Below are 19,783 nucleotides of genomic sequence, written 5' to 3' on the forward strand. Positions count from 1 at the left end.
CCCTGAAGGAAGGTCTTTGCGAGCCCCGTAGATCTTGTAATGTGGCCAAAGGTTTTAAGCTTTCGTCTTTTCACAATAGTTAGCAGGTCGTCATGGGCTCCGATCGCTACAGCAACCCTGTCTCTGATTTCTTGGTTTGTGATGCGGTCTTTGAATGTGATGCCTAGGATCCTTCTGTAGCATTTCTAATTCCATTGCTAGGATCCTCCTCTCAAGCTCTGCATTCAACGTCAACGACTCGCAAGCATATAAAAATGTGGCCATGACCAGAGAGCGCATCAGTCTGATTTTGGTGCCGAGGGCTAAGCCCTTATCTTTCCATATTATTTTAAGTTTTGAAAGGGCTGCTGTGGACTGTGCTATTCGGGCCAATAATTCGGGTTTTGTTCCCTCATCTGAGACAATAGCTCCGAGGTATTTGAAGCTGTTAACACTAGTTAGCTTTTCACCTCCAATACTGATGCCTCTTTTAAAGCCCTGATTGCTATTGGTCATAATTTGAGTTTTTTCGGCATTTATTTGCATGCCATATGCTGCGGAAGTCTTGTCAATGCGCATCACCAGGTCAGCTAGTTCTTCTTCTGTCCCTGCTAGGCCGTCAATGTCATCTGCGAAGCGCCATTTCTATACACCACTTAACTAACAGTATATTCGTCGGCTCGTTTGATTTCATTCTCCTTGTTTGGGCACACCAACTGAAATTATTATTAGGCAACATGAAAGATGTTTAGCTCCTTTTTAGCCCCATCAAGCTCTCACTCATATGAAGTTTGATGATTGTCGATGATTGAGAAATGCCTCTTATATGTATCCATTGCGATTTCCATTTCAGATTTTTTAAAAGTTATCGCAATTTTATAAAAGAACGAAAAAGAGTTACAGTGAGCTAGAATCAATTTTGAATATGTAGGTTAGTGCAAACAATACATTAGCAAATAGCGAATACAAAGACATTTTGTCCCAATAAACAGCATTATATTTTATTTCATTGAACATTACGTGCACTCATTAAAACGTTTCACTTGAAAATGTAATTCTCACATGAATAGTTATATAGTTTCTGTTAACAATAAACAATCATTACATACAGTGGCCATTTCAACGTGGTTTGAGAATAGATGATTGTACTACACAAGATGAACACACGAACATGTAAGTAAATGTCGTTAACAAACAAACAAAAGAACATATGATGAGAGCATATCTAATTGGGAGAAAAACATTTAGGAGCGAGTTGTCTGTATAATATAAGGCAATATACGCAGTCTCTCTTTCACGCCTTTTTCCTTTTATTTTGCATAATAATACTAATAACTTGCATCCTTCATTGTGACCCATTCTATTTTATATGAAATGTATATATTTACACACACACACATATATATAGGCTATATGGCTATGCTTGCCCTGGATGAGGTATAATATGTAGGTCACAGCTGGGGCTGGGTAGCCAGTGGAAATACTGCATTCCACATTAATCTTCAGAGTCGAAGACACGCCTTATTATATATATATATATATATATAATGGAGTTACACAAACTCACGGGCGGACCCTGTGGGTCAGCCTCTTAAAAACGAAAGGGAAATGAAATTAAGAAATCAAGCCCGTGATTCGAGTGTCTGAAATGTATAAGGCAGCTTGCCCGATTAAGTTTGGTTATCACTGTCTTATGCAATCATTTCATGTATGGTCTATATCCAACATAGCACAAAGAAAATAAAAGCTTCACCCAGGGCCGATTTTTGTAAGTGGGTAGAATTTTTTGTAGGGTCTTTTACCCTTTCGAAGCTTCAATTTGAATGGACTAAATCTAAAAAAAATCACATATTTGCGAATGCAAAAAAAAAAAAAAAAGATACTTGTAAATTTAATTTTCTTTACCCCCTTTTTTGTGTGTTATATTTTAATATAAAAATTGTATATTATAACGAGGAGGCCCTCTGGAGGATACAGTAAGCGGCCATCTTGTCTCAATACTTTTCCCTTCCTCATCCCCCCTCCCCAATAAAAAAAACAACTATAAAAATGGGTGATAAAAAAAAACAAGAAAAAAAAAAAAACAGAGATGACATACAGCGATCTTAATAAAGAACGTATTTAAAATCATGACAAAACAAAACTGCTACAGTAATTGACGATGCTCCCGTAGACAGATTTAATACAAATCAAATCCATAATACAAACGTGACAGGAAATCTAATGATAAAATTAGCAGTGTAGCAGACAATAAGAGAAGATTATCAAAGACATTGTTATCTTTCAATATTCCATTTACAAAAAAATGAATTAATTAAAACAAAAAAAAGATATTGCAGTTATATCACTTTGTCAAAATAGAGTTGGGGGAATGAGCAAATTACGGAACCTGAGATGTGCGATCAAAGGAAACAAACTCTAGAGTAAGTAGAGAGAATCGGGGGAGGAGGGTCTTAAAAATATAGAGACCTATGGGGAGATGTTAACGAGTGAAGGAAAACACGGTGCCAGACAGACTTTACGCCAGGGTTTAAAAAAAAAGGGGGGGATTCTGACGCGGCTTTCAAGATGTCTACTAAATGTACTGAAACAGAACCTCATAGAACCTAAACAATATCATTCTATGGTGATAAAATGCAAATAAGGGGGTTACTACAAAGAATTTTGTTTCTATTTAAAAAAGCTCGACCCTAGCTGTTCCAAAGAATGAAAAGTATTCATTTTTATAGTAATAATAACAGCATTATATCTAAGATATATGAAAACAAATGATGCCAACTGTTTGAAACATTTTTATTCCCGAAATGTACTCCGGACACCTTGTTGCCTTTCGAGGTGGATTTTTGTCTTTATTAAAACAGATTTCAACTACACAAGGAAGAACCATCACATCAAGTTAGACTTCTTACTAATACGAAATAATACCGTGGAACATGAAATCAATTCTCAATCTCTTCCTCCCCCCTTTATTCGACATCCATTTAATCAACACGTTCTAGGGAAATGAAATGAATATTTCGAATGAAACTAAATCACATTAATTCTTATGACAACTGGAATCAAAGATGAACAACTATCACAGAGAAGCAGTGGAAAATAAAAGATATTTATGCAAAGTGGTGACTATAAAAAATAACCCACAAAAAAAACAACACTACAACTGACAACCCTTAATTTCATGCGTAGGTGGCAAATGACATAGATCAAAGATTTTTATCACTAACATGGGAACCTTGACACACATTCAATGTATTTATCATTGATGACAGGTTCGGTTAACTGAAAAACATGAATCCAACAGGTAAGGCAGTGAGAAGCAGAAGTAACCAATGAATTTTACTTGAAAACAAAGACAACAGTATGTTTAACATGAAACATTATAATATGTCTAACATGAAAAAAATGTAATTGGTAGTTAACAATTTATATAGAAATATTAAGCTGTGGAATAAAGTTATTTCAATATCCAATAAAAACAACATAGATTCACATGGATATTTATTAAAAACATATTATTTGGTAGCTTAGGGGGTGAAGCTTCATTATCAGGTAGACTGTAGAATGGGTTAATTTAAAATTGCATTATAGAAAAATAACTTCAGAACAATAAATACAAACCATCTTTACATTTTATTTCTGTTATGAAGATAAACATTTTTTAAACATGTGTTTAGTATTTATTTTTTAAAACAACTTTAGCTATTGATCATTACAATACTGTAGAAGACTAGGTCTAAATATTATAATGAATTATGGATATTCAAGCTCATAGAATTAAATTTACACACAAAAGTCATTAAGTAAATATTTAGTTATTTTAGACAATTTTATGATTTGAAAAGAAAGATTTTTAAAAATGTATTGACTTAAAATATTTGAATGAGGTGTCTTAACATATTACATTGATATCTGTGGTTTTACTTAATTAATAGAGATCCTATGCAGATACTAATATTTTGGGTGCTAGACTTGAAAGACATTCGACATATTCTCTGATTGAATATTGCTTACATACATTTTTAGATTTCAAAGTCTTATTGATTAATCTTTATGTTACTGTTGAATAAAGTATTTAATATTATTTAGAATTGTACATTTTAAAGGTTTCCTCAGATATGATTATTACAATCTAGCCGAAATAGAAAATGTCGACATGCTGAACAGTTGCCAAATCCACTGAACTGATGACAGTCCATAGCTTATACAGTCCATAGCTTATACAGCTTACAAGGCAAAAATATTCAACTACTTCTCAAAACAAAATAATGTCAGCATTTACATAATTTCAAATTAAATCAATATATTTCATAGTTTGTTTTTTTTTAAAGTAGGCACCAAGTTATTACTATTTTGCTTCTATTTAATTAAATGTTAGTCATTTGAATATTTATGTTAGGACTAATTAAATGATTTTAAGACAACAAATTAAAAAACATTTGCGGACAGAAAATGCAGAACAAAATTAAGTTTGTTTATAATTGTAGCTATCATTGTTATTGCTATTTTTTTTCTTTAAATTGTTTATTTATTTACAAATATTTTTATATTTTTATGTGTAAATGTTAAATTAAATGACCACCTGTCAGAACAAACAATATAAAAATTACCAACATTTTTTAGGAAAGACTTGTTTTGAATATAGCATTATGATTACTATAATATGGCACATAAAACAAAATTAAATGATAAAACAAAAACAAATACTAGAAAAAAAACACCGGATGCTGTAACAATGCAAAACATCAAAATACAAGGAATATAGAGAAAAACTTTTAGGCCTAAATTTTTTTTTTTATGTTTACTAAAAAATCAAGAAAAAAACATCAAAAACACTTTTTTTAAATGACATGATCTCCTTTATAGAGCGATTGTTTTTCTCCTAATATCTTAATGAATGTCAGATTAAACAACAAACAAAGTCTGTTTGTGACCTGTTTGTGTGCCTATGAATTTAAGAATGCATTTTTTTTTAAATATTTTTCTTAGAAATGGCAAGTATTTATAAAAATAAAATGATGGTGACACTAGAGCAATTAAAATTTCAATAAAGAGCTTCCTCTACATCTCTTCCAACTCATTCCAAATAGTGGCATAGTTCTCACTGATAAAAGATATCTTACATTTTATTTTCTTTAAGTGCAAAAAAAATTATTAGAAGTAAAAAAAATACTATGCTATACCTTAATTATAGCACTGAATCTAGATTTAATTTAAAATCCATAAAATCTTTAGTGATAGTTTAACAATACTGAACATAGTACCTAAAGAATTTTTAAAAAGTGAACTTTTGGGCTTAACATTACAAAGCCACAAACTAAACTACATAAGCAAACTTATCTTTCTAGTAGTGGTGTGTAAGTTTGGACAACAGAGCAATAATTACTGAAAACCTTGAATGATGGTCCGATTTTCTGATTTATGTGTCTCAAGATGTGATAGAAAGCCAAATTAAATATACTCGTGACATTATGTAGTGCGTAGGTAACAGATGAATGCAGCAAACAAAAATAAACCATTTTGAAATTAAACTAATCACAATCAGAAAAAAGGAATATTTAACATAAATTTTCATTCACTTACAAACCAAACAGAACTAAATGTTATCAATTTTAAAATGAAAAACCATTTTGAAAACAAAAAATCCTAGAATCTTTAAAATGTTGCTTTTTTTTGCACAGAGTAATGTAGTCTGCTTAATTTTTCTTGTGTCATTCTATAATTGTAATTAATGTACTAAGAAACAGAGCCTTTATATTTAAGAAGAACAACTTGCAATGAAAACATTTTAGTGTATCTAATCTTAATGTCAGTTACCATTTTGTGTGTGGGTGTGGGGAAACAAATCTCAATTGGAAATACACAAATTTCATTAAAAGGAGAATTTTTTTCAAAAAGTTTTAAAACATTCTTTTGAAATGCCATTTTGCTACAGTCAATAACAATGTTCATACACTTTAAAAGAACAGCTTTTTAAAAAGAAAATATACAAATTCATCCCCAGCAGAGTCTGCATTCTAAAAATGTGTCAATCACAGTGAGGTCTTTAAATGACATAAAATCCTGTAATCATTTTATTTTCCCACTTGTAAACCAATGTGAACAGAAAATCAAAAGTAAATAGCTGCAACACAGAAGCTGCCTTTTATGAATTTCTCCATAAGTATTAATTAGATACAAATAGTAACTATACTTTTAAAAGTATTATTTTACAATATTATAAACTACAGTTAAAAGAAATTATTAACTGGCTGTAGAAACCCCAGTGATACCAATTGAAATCTTGCTTAGAAGAATAAATAAAAAAAACTCTAGGGTGGGAATATTGAAGGCAATAAAGGTACTTTTATTACACTACTAATATATATATATATATATTGTAAATTATAGATTCCTATACTGGGGAAAAAAATACTTTTAATATCGAAATAAATATTTATAAGTCCAATATTCTAATATAAATCATGCGAGCTTAAATCCTAACTAAGCACAACAAGATTTTAATGTCTGTTTTGTTGTAATAGTCCCTGAGAAAGAATTTCAATTCCCGCAAAGATTTAAACCTGTGAATAGAGTTTGACAGCTAAGTGTACATATACAGCTCCATCAGATTTTATTGTTGTCATTTTTTTTTTTCAATAGTCTATTTTAACACAAAGAAAGGGAATAATATTGCTTTGAAAAAAAAAAAAAAGAAAGAAAAACAATTTACAATAAAAAATTAATTGTCAAAGCTCATTTTCAAAAGCTTTTAAGTTATTTTTATTTTGTTTTTCCTTTTTCCATTTCCCATAGTTAAAACCCATAGTTAATACAAATAAGACTAAGACTGCTTACTGATAATAATTTAAAAAAGTAATTTAAAAAAATTTCACAGAAAACAGAAGAGAACTAATAAAATTAAAATTATAATGATCCTCCCTGCCGACAAAAAAAATATAACAAAACTGTTTCTATAAAAAGGTTTGCCCTTCCTCATACTATCGAGACCAAAAATCCTCCAACCAAAGCAGGCAGTTCAATAATATTATTTCTAAGAATTATTTTTGGGTAGCTTGCTATTAAAATGTTTTTTTTCCTTACATAGGCAACAACTCGAAATATTAATTACTTTAAAAAAATTGAAGGAAAATATAAACACATAAAAATAGAAAGAAAAAAAATAATTACATTGAAAGAAGAGATTTAAAGCAAAGAGAGTGCTGTATCACTAATCAGTATTGGCCACAACCATATGACATCAGAAACAAATGGCGTCTTTCACAGATTTAATCAATATCAATATTGACATTAGCTTCTCTGGGACATCTCCAGTATCTTGATGATAACAAATTTTACCATGCAATATGGATTTTCTTTTTAAACAAAAAAACAAACAATATGTTTTTTAGTTGTGACTAAAAATATTAGATCAAAATAATTCATTCACATTTCTTTTTCATCAACTGAAAAAAAAATGTAAATAGAAGGGTATAAAAAGCTGAAACAATAAGAATGGACATTTCAGAATTACCACTAAGTCAGTTTTCACACAATATCACAAATGATTAAAATTTAAATGTTTCAATCCTTTAAAATTCTGGAAAATTCTACTTTTTTTTTTTTTCTGAAACAATTTTTTTTTTGCAGGAGAGTGAAGGGTGAGAATATTTATGTGGAAACTTGACTAACGATTGGCTGAAAAGTGGAATTTAAATGGTTTATTGACATTTGTTTTAGTCCTTCAAATATTATATAAATATCTGACCTCTTGGGAAAAGTAGACTGTGGTAAGTACATGTATAGTGAATGAAAAACACATTTACACTTTCATATACTTTTGACTCGTAGCTGCTCCTTAGGGACACCCAACGCTGTTGTTGCTTAGTTGATCCTATTATATCTACTTGGCACGATTTTAATGGAGAAAATTGTAACTAAATGCCAAGAGGCAGAAATATATGAATTTGATGATAATCCCAAGGATTAATGAGAATACATGTCATATAGATGTCAGCTACAAAATGACAAATGTCAACAATATGATGGTAGCACACAAAGTCCAACTGTAAGAAACTGAGATGGTAGCCGCTAGCTAAGGGTGTCTTGTGTCATAATGGAGAGGGGGAGACTGGCATTCTGGACACAGTCTTGCCCTGGGCATCAGCATTGATGTAGATGGTCTTAGTGTCCACCATCTCAGACAGCAGGGGGCTCTCCTTCAGCACGTCTTGGTAGATGGCGCTCTTGTGTGCCCTCATGGCTATATCAGTGAGAGTTCTGAAAGATTCAGACACAAAATGTTAACAAACTCAATGATTCAAAATGTTGATGATTTAAATGTTAATGATTCAAAATGTTGATGTTCAAAATATTGATTGTTTAAGTGTTATTGATCAAAAATGTTATTTATCCATATTTTAATAAACATTGTTGATGATTAAGCTTATTGGTGTTGAATTGAAAGGTACAGATTTGTGTCTAAAAGTCAAAACAAGCACCATTGTCTTATAATGAACATACTGATGCTTCTTAAAAGCCTAAATTATACCGTTGTCATTTATCTGAACTAGATTTCAACTGAAGAAGGCATGGTGGATGAGCAGTAAAGCTTCTGAAAGGGGGTCCTAGGTTTAAATCCACCTATAATTTGTGCCTGCCATCAGTTGGGGAAAAGTAAAGGCAGTTGGTCATTGTGCTGGCCACATGACACCCTCATTAAACATAGGCCACATAAACAAATGACCTTTACATTATCTGCCCTACAGACCAAAAGGTCTGAAAGGGGAAATTTACTTTTCTTTACTAGATTTCAACTGTAGTAAATCATTAGTAAACTAGGTTAATTCAGACATACTCTCATAACAGCTTGAAGTAATTTAGAGCTCTCATAAGTTTTTGTCCCAGCATTTGGATTTGTTTATAATCTTTGAGTCTTTTATAAGATTGTGTTTTTGAATTTTATGAATATTATTATTGTAATTGGACTAGATCTACTTTAAGCTGTGAGATATGCATAGGTTTGATAGTCAAAACTGAATCAAAGCTTTAAGGAACTGCTGAAATTTTCAATATTATTTTAAAATTGATGCTTCAGAAGTGAAGAGATTAAAAACAGGATTAATACAGCAAATGGAACACACGATGACGTGGTAACCTCTGTCAAAAACGTACATTGAACTCTATGACCACATCAAAAGGTTCTCAGGGCTCGCAAAGACCTTCCTTCAGGGAAAAGTACCAGGAAAAAGTAGAAGAGGCAGGCAGAGAAAGCGAGAAAGATGGTCAACAGATCTTGTATGGTACCCAACGGTTAAACAGACTAAGAGATAGGTAAGGTGAATAATGAGTGTAGATTATCAGTATAAGTATTTTGTCTGTAAAGCTATTTTCTCTGTTCGCTCGTGTTTCCACGCAACTATTAGCTGTTCCCTATGTTTTTGTCTATATCTTTACGAGGACATGTGAGGTTATTTTACAGCCTCTGAGAGAACATTAATTTTTATCTTTAACTGCAAACTCCGGCGTGATTTTATATTTAAATATTGTAGTCAACGTGCTAAAACAGTTTTTAAAGATTTCAAAACGCTTTTGATTTGAGAATAGAATTATTTGGGATGTAAAAATATTACCATCCTTACACGCTGACTGCAGTGACAAGTCAATTTTATCTGACCAGTTCCCTGGAGTGTTCGTTAAGTTTAAGAGATTTCTACAAATATTTTGTGGTCAGTCATTCGTGCCAAACTATCTAAAGAGCAAATGTCAGCAAATTTGACTAGCACACAAAGTGCAGTTGTTAAGTGTTCGATCTCACAGAGATCACCATGACACCTGGGGCTACAGTGTTTACATCTACTGAGTACTTCGGGCTGTATTTGCACGTCAGGGAACACTCAACACGCAGGTTTTAGCAACAGTAGCAGCACATATTTTAGCTACAATCGCTAAAATTTAGTCACTTTTAATTCTCTCTCTCTCACACACACAAGTACATGTTTCACTCAATATGGTCTCTCCTCTTTTACAATCTATTTTACGCTGTGTGTTCTGCTCAGTTGTCCCTCAAGCCTACATTTAATCATTGTTTTCATTCAACTTAAAACGTTCCACAACTTTGTAATTTTCATGTTAAGTATATATAGCTCTATATTTTTCCCTTTCAGTATATTGGATATCTTCCTATTCCCCCATCTCCCCCCCCCCCTTTTTTTTTGTACACACAGATATAGTTGAATTGAATAGTGGGTGTGGCTGAAAATAGTTCGATCCGTTGACCTTGTCGAGTGTGTGCTTCCCATGTTTGACGACTAATATGTGCATTTTTTTAGCGAGCTGTTTCCGCCAAGGGAGAGAATACAGTCATACACGTTGCCTTTAATTCACGGCACAGTTATCGGACTTGACGTCAGTCCTCCTGACATTGTCGAAGAAAACTTTCAAATGACAAAGAGTCTTCAGCAAGGTTAACGAAAGGAGATAACTTATTCAAATTGTGCTAGACCGAAATACTAATAGTACATCTAGGTATATCCAACACAACTGAATTAAAGACAGAGCTGTTGCTATCCGCATGTAACTTTTAAAGGCAAAGCGCTACAATGAGGTTGTAAAGCAATAGGCATCAGCAGTGGGGTCTCGGGTCCGAATCACAGTGGAAAAAAAAGTTTTTGAATACGTGATTTTTAGGGCGCCCCTGAATCCACCCAGCTCTAATGGGTACCTGACATTAGTTGGGGAAAGTAAAGAATAAAGATGGCTGGTCGTTGTTATTGTTAACTGTCGGCCATTGAAAACAGAAACTGCTGACCTTTACATCATCTGCCTTATAGATTGCTAGGTCTGAAAGAGGTGCTATATTTAAATACCTAGTACATGTTTGTGAAGGAAAAGTAGCTCTTAGACATAGAATACTAGGCAACAGGTTACAACATACTTTAGCTACATTCTATTGGACCATTGACGTAACTTTCTTGATAGGCGAACAGAAAATCAAGAGTTCAAAACTAATTACATACTATTACATTTTCCATATAGATTTAACTTTTGGCTTAGTCTAGCTGAGTAGCAACACAAAAATTACCTCTGAGATACTCCCTCCCCCACTTTCGTTCTTATACCAGAGGTCCCCAGAAGGTAAACACTAGAGTGCATTGACTATTAAATAAGTGATAAAGGGCGCGTTTAAAAATCAACCTATAGAGAGACACATTTATATTTGAGTTTTTCATTTATGGCTGGAAAAAAAAATAAATAGGTTGTTTTTTAGTGTATACGGTGCACAGAGTTAATAAAGTATTGATAGGTGTTCTGAATGTAAAGGATACATTTTTGTACTTTTTTGCAATTCAGATTAACATATTCTAAGCCCTTCTGTTAATAACACACACACAAATTAATATTGATGAAGTATTAGAATGTTACATATGCGAAGAGGCTACTCGTGTACTACTGTCTTCTATGCTAGCTTTACCTTAGCTCAACAAGTTTATTGACAACCATAGGAAACACTGTGGAGTCACCGGGTCTGTTTTTTTCCAATGTGTGCAACAGACATGACACCATCTGCCAATGCATGCTCTCCACGGCGTCTCGGTCTTGCAGCGGTGTCCTATCCGGGAAAGTTAGGCACACAGTCTTGATGAGGACCATTTCCTCCGGAGTGACCCTCAGCGAGGCCATCCGGTCAGCGAGGCTGAAGGAAAAGTCCGTGTACTCCTTGCCAAAGACTTTGATGATTTCCTCCTCGTGGAACGTCCGCCCGTTTGGGTAATAGACTACCCGAAGATCTGAGTTGTAGCCCCTGTAGGCCCCGAGGAACCAGAACTCAAACCAAGTTCCCCTGACGAGAGAGGCCTGGTCGGATAAGGCGAGTTCTTTGAATCCTGGAACGTTCTTGGCGTAGTTGATGTAGTTTCGGAGCCATTTCTCCGTCATTTCCACGTCGTGCATTGTCAGAGACAGATCTTCCCTCTCTGGGCTGAAGTCAGTGAGCAGTTTTTTATTCATGATTGGAGTGCTTAGAGGAGGATGCCTCATCTCTAGGTCTCTTTGCGTGTTATACAGATGCAAATACTCCGACTGGTTCTTGTACAGCTCTTCCGAAGGCACGCGGGTGGTGTTCTTCACATACTTGTCATGGTACATGACGAGGTCCTTCAGAAGCACTTCAAACTTCTCTTTTTCGGCTTTGTTGACTTCCTTCTGCTTGAACTCTTCCACCTCCATGGCGTACTCCGTTCGGGTTTTATGCGAGTAGCGTCCCGTCTTGATGGCGTCGCGGGACATGCCCATCTCAACGCATCGTCGATAACGACAGTAGCTGCAGGCGTTGCGTTTCTTGCCGTACACCTGACACTCCCTGTTCTTGGTGCAGTAGTAGGACGCCCCCCGCTTCAAACTCCGCCTGAAAAACTCATTGCACGCCTCGCAGGTGTTTACGCCGAAGTGAAGACCCGACGCTTTATTGCCGCACACCCTGCAAGGGGGCAAATTCTGGGCGCCGCGAGATTGTTTCTGGCACTTCGACTTATCCGTTTTGTCGCCGGCTCCTTTTTCTGACGCGCTTTGAGACGTGTCGTCTTCGCTAAAGCCGTGGTCATTAGCAGCCTGTTTCTGTTTCATCTCGTCTGTATCATATCCTTGTATGCTCGCAACAGACGAAACAGAAGCTGATCGGCGACCGCCCAGCCTGCTCTTGCTTAGATCAAAGTTTTTGTGTTTACTATTTTTTTGAGCACATGTCCCTGAAAATTGCTTGTCCGCACTCTGTTCACCGTTGGGGTCGCTATAGTCAGAATCATCTTCGTATTTTATAAGATCCGCATTGTATCCGGGGCTCTCTAGCGACGTTTCTCTGAGGTAACGTTCAGGCTCATTTCTATTATTATTGCTGACTTCCAGAGTCAGTGTGTGTTGCCTGCCGTTAGAATAGACCACAGAGTTGGTCTCAAACGTTTCTGAGTTTCTCCTCGTGTCATCATTAGGCTCTGAAACGGATCTCGATATGAGAGAAAATCCGTTGGTTAATTCTCTATGGTCCTCAACAAAGACACTATTACTTTGGCTAGTTTTATATTGTTTTAAAGAGTCTGGATTCTTAATGTCATGGACACTGACCTCAGCGTAAGAAAAGCTTCGGTCGGCGTGTGACCCGTAAGGGTCACTGTTAGCCCTGGAATATACCGACTCGCCGCCAGGTGAATGATAATGGGACGGAGACGAGATCAAGCTTGACACGGCATTGTACCAGCTGGATGATGTGCCGCCATTTGGGGACGCATCTGTTTCCTGATCCTCTTGAGCAGACAGGTTAGGTAACTGAGGGAGATTTGAAGCTGGACAGTGGTCATTATCCGCTAAGACCTCGTGTTGATACACCCCTTCCTGAGCGTGATCCACAGGGTGGGGGGAAGGGTTGTCATACGGAATCAGCTGGTTTGAAACGAAGACATCCAGATGATCGGATAAAGTTGTGCGCCGATCAACGTAAACGCCATTGCCTTTCATTGTCTCGTGGAAGTGACGCCTAGGATGGTGCGGTAGATGGGGCTGCGACGTGGCATTGTTTTTTATCATTTTACGTCCCACTCTGTTGACCTAGCACATCAGGCTTCTAATTATCCAAGCAAACATATACATGGTGACGCCATCTTTGAGAAGCACACTCTATTTTTTGGTTGTTTGTTTTCTCTTTAGAACAGCACGTTGCGACTCGGAGTAATCCAAATCAGAAAAAAAAAATTACGGTAAACAAATTGATTTCAGATTGAGTAAATGTATGCTTTCATATCTAACAATATAATACCCCATAAAATTGAATGATAATTCGAGATGGGTTAATTGATGAATACAGTATTTATTTGTTCCTTTTTTTTCTCTCCAGAGATTTTATTGATCAATGTAGTGATTATGTCATCTATATTCCCACTTCCTCTACTGATTTGATTTGCGTTTCATTAACAAATTTAGAAATAGATTCTGACACATTTATAAAGTACATCCAATGAATTCAATAAGAATGTGGAACACTAATATATCCATAGTGAAAATACAACACAAGACTTTGTAACAGGTTTAGACTTTCGGATAATTCCAACAAAGAGAGAATAGAACTTCTTTGAAAATGTTTCTATCCACGAGTTTCAATATTTCATCTACGTGACATAGTAATGATTGGGTCTCCTCTGGAATTGTACACTGTACAACATGTTTGGAGCTTCAGAGATCTTCATGTTTCTATAGAATTAGCAGGATGTTTTGTTTTGTCTTTATCCCAAACAGATAAAAAGACGAGGCTGACTATCTGCGCCATAGTTCATGTCTGTGAATAAAGTCAAGAAGAAAAAAAAATTAGAATCATACTAGAGTCAAAGATAAGCATTAAAATGTGCATACAAAAATCTACATGACACTAGCTTTATTCGTACGTCTAATTAAATCATTGCCATCAAAGAACAAAAAAAAACCCCATAATTGGTGGTTGAGTGGTATTAACCGCTGAAATACCAGTGGGCTGGAATTCGAATCCTTCAAGAGCTGCTGAGCGCCTAAAAGGAGTTCGGAAACCTTTTCCTAGATACTCCCTCTTTACATAATGTCCACAAAATTGATTTGGACTATTACATACTGACATAGCATGTTCAACGAATTGCAGAAATAAAACGTGATGCTTGTATGTATTCTAAAATATGAAACAGAGCCAATAAAACGAAAGTATTTTAATTTAGCGCCGTCAGTTGTGGGTGGTGGGTTTAACATATCCTGCGACCTCCCCGACGATTTAGGACATCTTCCTTCCAAGTTTCCCCCACAGTGTGGGTCAAACAGTTAATTTCTAGAAATAAACTACAGTTTGAGACAGACACATTGCGATTTTCTTTATAATCAGATTAAGGGAACTTTTTAGGGCTCTTTTGGGTAGATAAAAAAAAGGCCCAAATGCAAAATGACGCAGCTTTTGGAATATAACATAAAAAAAAAAAATTTAAAAGACTTATAAAAGACTTGATGAATCTTACAAGTCCAACGTTCTGCGATTAGAAACTGAAGTCAATGTAACAATATCAGAACCGAACTATGTACAAAACAAGTCTTATCAATAGCATAGACATGAATTACTGAAATATGGCGCTACTTTATTAGCACTTCTTTGTTAGTTTCTTTGAAGTTCTCTAAGAACATAAGCTAAAAACAAACAAAATATAAAAAATCCTTTTTAAAAAAAAAGCAAAGCTCATCTAAAGGGGAAGAACTTAGCCCTTAAAACTATATCAACCAATAATGTGCAAGTAATTTCCATTATTCGATATCAAACAAAATATTTAATTACCAATAATTAATTGACTACTTGAGTATTTTTGTTTATTGAATCAAGTTTTGTTAGTTACAATTAATAATTATTTAAAGTATCAACTTGATCGGATAATGCGTAAGGGAGAAAAAGCGTGAACAATTATTTAAGGGGACTAAACCCAACAAATTTAGTCATATGTGTGAATACTGAAGTATTTGTTTCCCTTATTGCTATTAAACAAATGATGAATTACCAGTAATTAATTGTCTAATTGGTTACTATTTTTTATTGATTCATGTCTTGTCTATGTCGAGGAATCATTGCATTAAGTTTCAAGTTGATCCAAGAAAAGGTGTGGGAGAAATAACATGTTCACACATTTTACCAGACAGACAGACAGACAGAGCGAGTTGATATAAGTTTTGTAAAAAAAAAAAACTTCAATAAAAAAAAGGCGTGGGGGGGGGGTAAGGTCGTGTCAGAAATGCTTTTCTTTTAATTATTTTAGCATATGTAATTACAATAACAGATTTAAAGATTTTTTTTCTTTAAATTGAGACATTTGTGTTAATGAGATTGGAGGAAACGAAGTCATCTCTATTATCAGAGGCGTTGCACCACAGATCTGGTATCATGGCTAAAGGCTAGGTTGAGAAAAGTAAGACTTTATGAAAGGTTCTACTCAAATATTGGGACTTACTTTTATATGCGACCTAAAAACAAAAATGATGCAGAGTTATAAGCAGGCCTGCTGTTTAATATTGACAAGACATTTTTAAAAATACGATAATGATTCGCTGATAGTGAAAACAAAGTTTAAGAGAATTTAAAAAAAAAAAACAATCTTTTTAAAACCCTACACCGTACAAGGTCATTTATTATCTGTTAAAGGAAATGTACAACCTGCGGTCAATGCGTAGAAAAACTTGGACTCTTAATAGTCTAGTGGGAAAAACAACAGCGGGTTAGCTGTTCAATGTATAGGCTAATTATACGTGCACCTTAGAGCGATTCTCAAACTGTTGTTATTTGTTCCTGCAGGTAAGGAGATGACCCTGTAGGCCGCGGGATAGCTTGAACCCCGTAACAAGAGAAGTTCATGGCAGACCACGGAATGCAAATTTGTTTAAGAGTACATTTTTAAGAAAATGCCGGAAATTGCCTTTTAATGTGTTTTTATAGGATGAAGGATCTTTTGTGTATTGTTGGTGAAAACGTCAGCATTTGTTGACAGTACTACGTAATGTTGAGAGACGTTTGGCTTACAAACATAATAAAATGTTTTTACAACTATTTGGCTGTTGTTTCGCAGACATATGTAATGTTTATTTAATTTAAGTTATTTGTCGTCATTCAGGTTTGAAGAGTTATGGGGACTAGAGAAATGTGTTACGAAAAAGGACTCGGGGGAGGGGGGGGTAAAATGGTTAATAATAAACAATAATGCTGCTACGTGTAATTGTAATACTCAGGACTTCAAGACGACGCAAAGTAATTAGTATTTATCAATCAAATATCACATTTCTTGAGCTGTATAAAATTGCCGACATTCAAATGGCAGTGTCAACTAGTAAAACGCGTCAATCGTAAATTGTTTTGCGATCTGGTCTCTAGGGTAGATTTTTTGAAAGGTCATTTGTTTCCATGGCCGACTGGTAACGAGGGTGTCATGTGACCAGCACAACGACCAACCGCCTTTACTTTTCCCAGCTAATGTCAAGTACCCACTTGAGTTGGGTGGACTCTGGCGTCCAAAATATCCCGAAATTCAAGAGTCCTAGTGTTCACCGAGATTCGAACCCGAGATCCTTTGGTTCGGAAGCCAAGCGCTTTACCACTCAGCCTCCAAACTTTGTAACAGTGTTGTTCAATAGTGACATTTTGTGGCAGAGCTAAAAATAGCTTATAAAAGCTTTACAAATTAACAAATTTCGCATTATGCAGTCTATTGCATATTATGCTATATTTCTATACTACCTACCTGTATTTTTTTCTGTATAATGTGTCTTTATAACTGAACTATATATGTATCATATCTGAAGTGGTTTCATAAGGTTCTTATTGCCGGAAGTGGTAATTAATATAAGCACTACCTATAAAAGGCTTCCTATGGCATGCGTCTCAGACCTTCGAAAACCTGTCGAACCTTTGCATTACTTATGCATCTCAAAAAAATCGGGTCCGGTGGAGATGTACTTCCAATAGATTATATTTTACATTTATGGAGTGTATATATCATCATAGTAATTCCAAGTTCTAGAATAAATGCTTTATATGGTCAAGAGGTTGAGAGGCTAAGTACGTTTGAACTTGGCTTGTCTTGGCTACCTATGAAGGGGGCTCGAGGTTCGACACCCGACTCGAGCAGAGTTGTGTTTACTGAGCGCCTAAAGGCAGCACGGAAAAACCTTCTCCAAGATACCCCCTCCCCCCACTGGTCCACAAATGAGATTGGACCATAGCGCTCTGAGCATGCAATAAGCGTGAAAGTAGCGCTACATAAAAGTTTTAATTATAATTTTAAAAGGATTTCAGTTTTGAGTTTATACTTTAAAGGAATATCTCCTGCATCACGATATTGTTTGACTGTTCTGAAATTGTTAGATTAGAATAGCTAACATAACACGAAATCGAAACATCAGAAATGCATTGTTTGATCAACACAATCTCATCGTAACATCAATCAAGACATCGTTGTCATCTGGTACTTAAACATACTGTGATAGGTATTATAATGAATGTATCAATATTCTAAATTGAATTTCTGTTTTGTGCATTCTATTCAACGGATCCCCGGCTAAGTTTGAATGTTGTGTTATTTAAAAAAAAATATTTTCGTTGTTACTTAACAATAAAAATTCAAACAAATGTATTAACTACCAATAATAATTTATCTAATTGGTTTTTTTTTTCATTGATTCGTTTTGTCAGGTACTAAGTATAATTTAGCAAAGTTTCAACTTGATCAGAGAATGGGAAGAAGCAGAAAAAACAAACAAACAACATTTTCAACATTTTTACTAGACTGACTGACAGTGAGTTGAACAAAGTCCAACAATGCTATCAGACTAGCCCACCTTTTCGATTCTAAACCTACACTTTATGAGCTGGTCTGGACTGGTATAATTGATTACATTTTATAACAACACAACACCTCCATACACAAACTGTGCCGTTCGTCTCAAGGTTGGGGATAAAATCCTTGACTTCTGTCTTCAAAGTCGATTCACTTCAGCTCATGACCGTAGCTATGCAGTGCAATAAAATATCCCGCTAAGTGAGGTTTTATGTAAATGAGTCACGACCGAATTTTTCTACAAAAATGCTTGGATGGTGATTGAGATAACGCTTCATTCCCTATACAATACTAAAGACTGGAAATAATATTGTCAAATACACAAGAAATGGTGAATTTGAGATCCATCTTTCTAATTCCTATCACGAACTGTAGTTAAACTTTTCTTAAAGCATCAGTTCATTTTTTTAAGCGTATCGATTTGTATATTTTAAGCTCAGCATTGTCAGAGTTTCAAGCAAATCGTACTTATCTAATTGCTCAATATTTTTAGTTCGTACTATCTGTTACCTGTGATGAACGAAGTCTGTTTTACATACTAGCAATACAGTGACAAGCTACTGAAGAGTCCAGAAGAGGACAAACAAGAATTGTCAATATATGGACAATTTTAATTCTGTTTTTATTTTATTGTTTAATTACAACAAAACAAAGCTTATATTAAGTGTAAGTGTATCAATTTATTTGGATCAGTCATATAATTAAATTTTTAATAGATGTAACAATAATAACCTTATAATAATAAATCTGTGCGATTAGAAATATTTTGTACAAAGCTTATATCAACTCACTGTGGTCAAAAATTTGAACATGTTTTTACTTCCCATTTCTCATTCTTGGATCAAGTTCAAACTTTGCACAATTATACATTAAACCTGACAAGACACGAATCAATAGAAAAAAAAACAACCAATTAGTTAATTAGTAAATTAATTGTTGGTGATTAATTATTTTATGATGTATGTATAGATTTAATTCCTTTATTACGTTTTGATACGGTTTTTCTCCTACTCCCTAATTATTCATAGTCTATGATAATACACGAATCAACCCAAAAATTTAACAATTAGTTCATGATTTAGTACAAATTTATTATTTGTGTTATATATATATATATATATATATATATATATATATATATATATATATATATATATATATATATATATATATATATATATATAAAACTTAACTAAGAAATGTTTATAAATAGAATACTTTTTTTTCTTTTGCTTTTGTTTAGCGCAATTTCATGCGTTTAGCTTTCTCAATCCGCTATGATCCTATCACTTGCTTAGACCAGTTGGTAAAGGGGAGGGGGAAGAAGTGGGTATCTGGGTGAATGTTACCGTGATTGCTTTTTAAAAACAGATTGTATGACTTGAACTCAGTCTCGTCAAGTGGACTCATTCTAATTATACACAAACATTATTAAGTACGATTTATTTCCTTTGTTC

General features: G+C 34.5%; 1 protein-coding gene across 5 annotated transcripts in view; it reads right to left on the minus strand.

Annotated features, from left to right (window-relative positions):
* Nucleotides 1–953: 953 nt before the first annotated feature.
* The window catches only part of LOC106050859 (retinoic acid receptor RXR-gamma-like), a 51,288-nt gene continuing 32,458 nt past the window's right edge, over nucleotides 954–19,783 (minus strand). For all 5 annotated transcript variants that reach the window (XM_056009495.1, XM_056009497.1, XM_056009496.1 and 2 more), the window contains 2 exons: nucleotides 11,429–14,278; nucleotides 954–8,235 (listed from right to left, as the gene is read on the minus strand). In XM_056009495.1, the coding sequence (XP_055865470.1) occupies nucleotides 8,067–8,235; nucleotides 11,429–13,533 (2,274 nt within the window). In that variant the 5' untranslated portion in view covers nucleotides 13,534–14,278 and the 3' untranslated portion in view covers nucleotides 954–8,066. The remainder of the gene's footprint in view (nucleotides 8,236–11,428; nucleotides 14,279–19,783) is intronic.

Source organism: Biomphalaria glabrata, chromosome 14, assembly GCF_947242115.1.
Source record: "Biomphalaria glabrata chromosome 14, xgBioGlab47.1, whole genome shotgun sequence".
In the NCBI taxonomy this organism is placed as follows: Eukaryota; Metazoa; Mollusca; class Gastropoda; family Planorbidae; genus Biomphalaria; species Biomphalaria glabrata.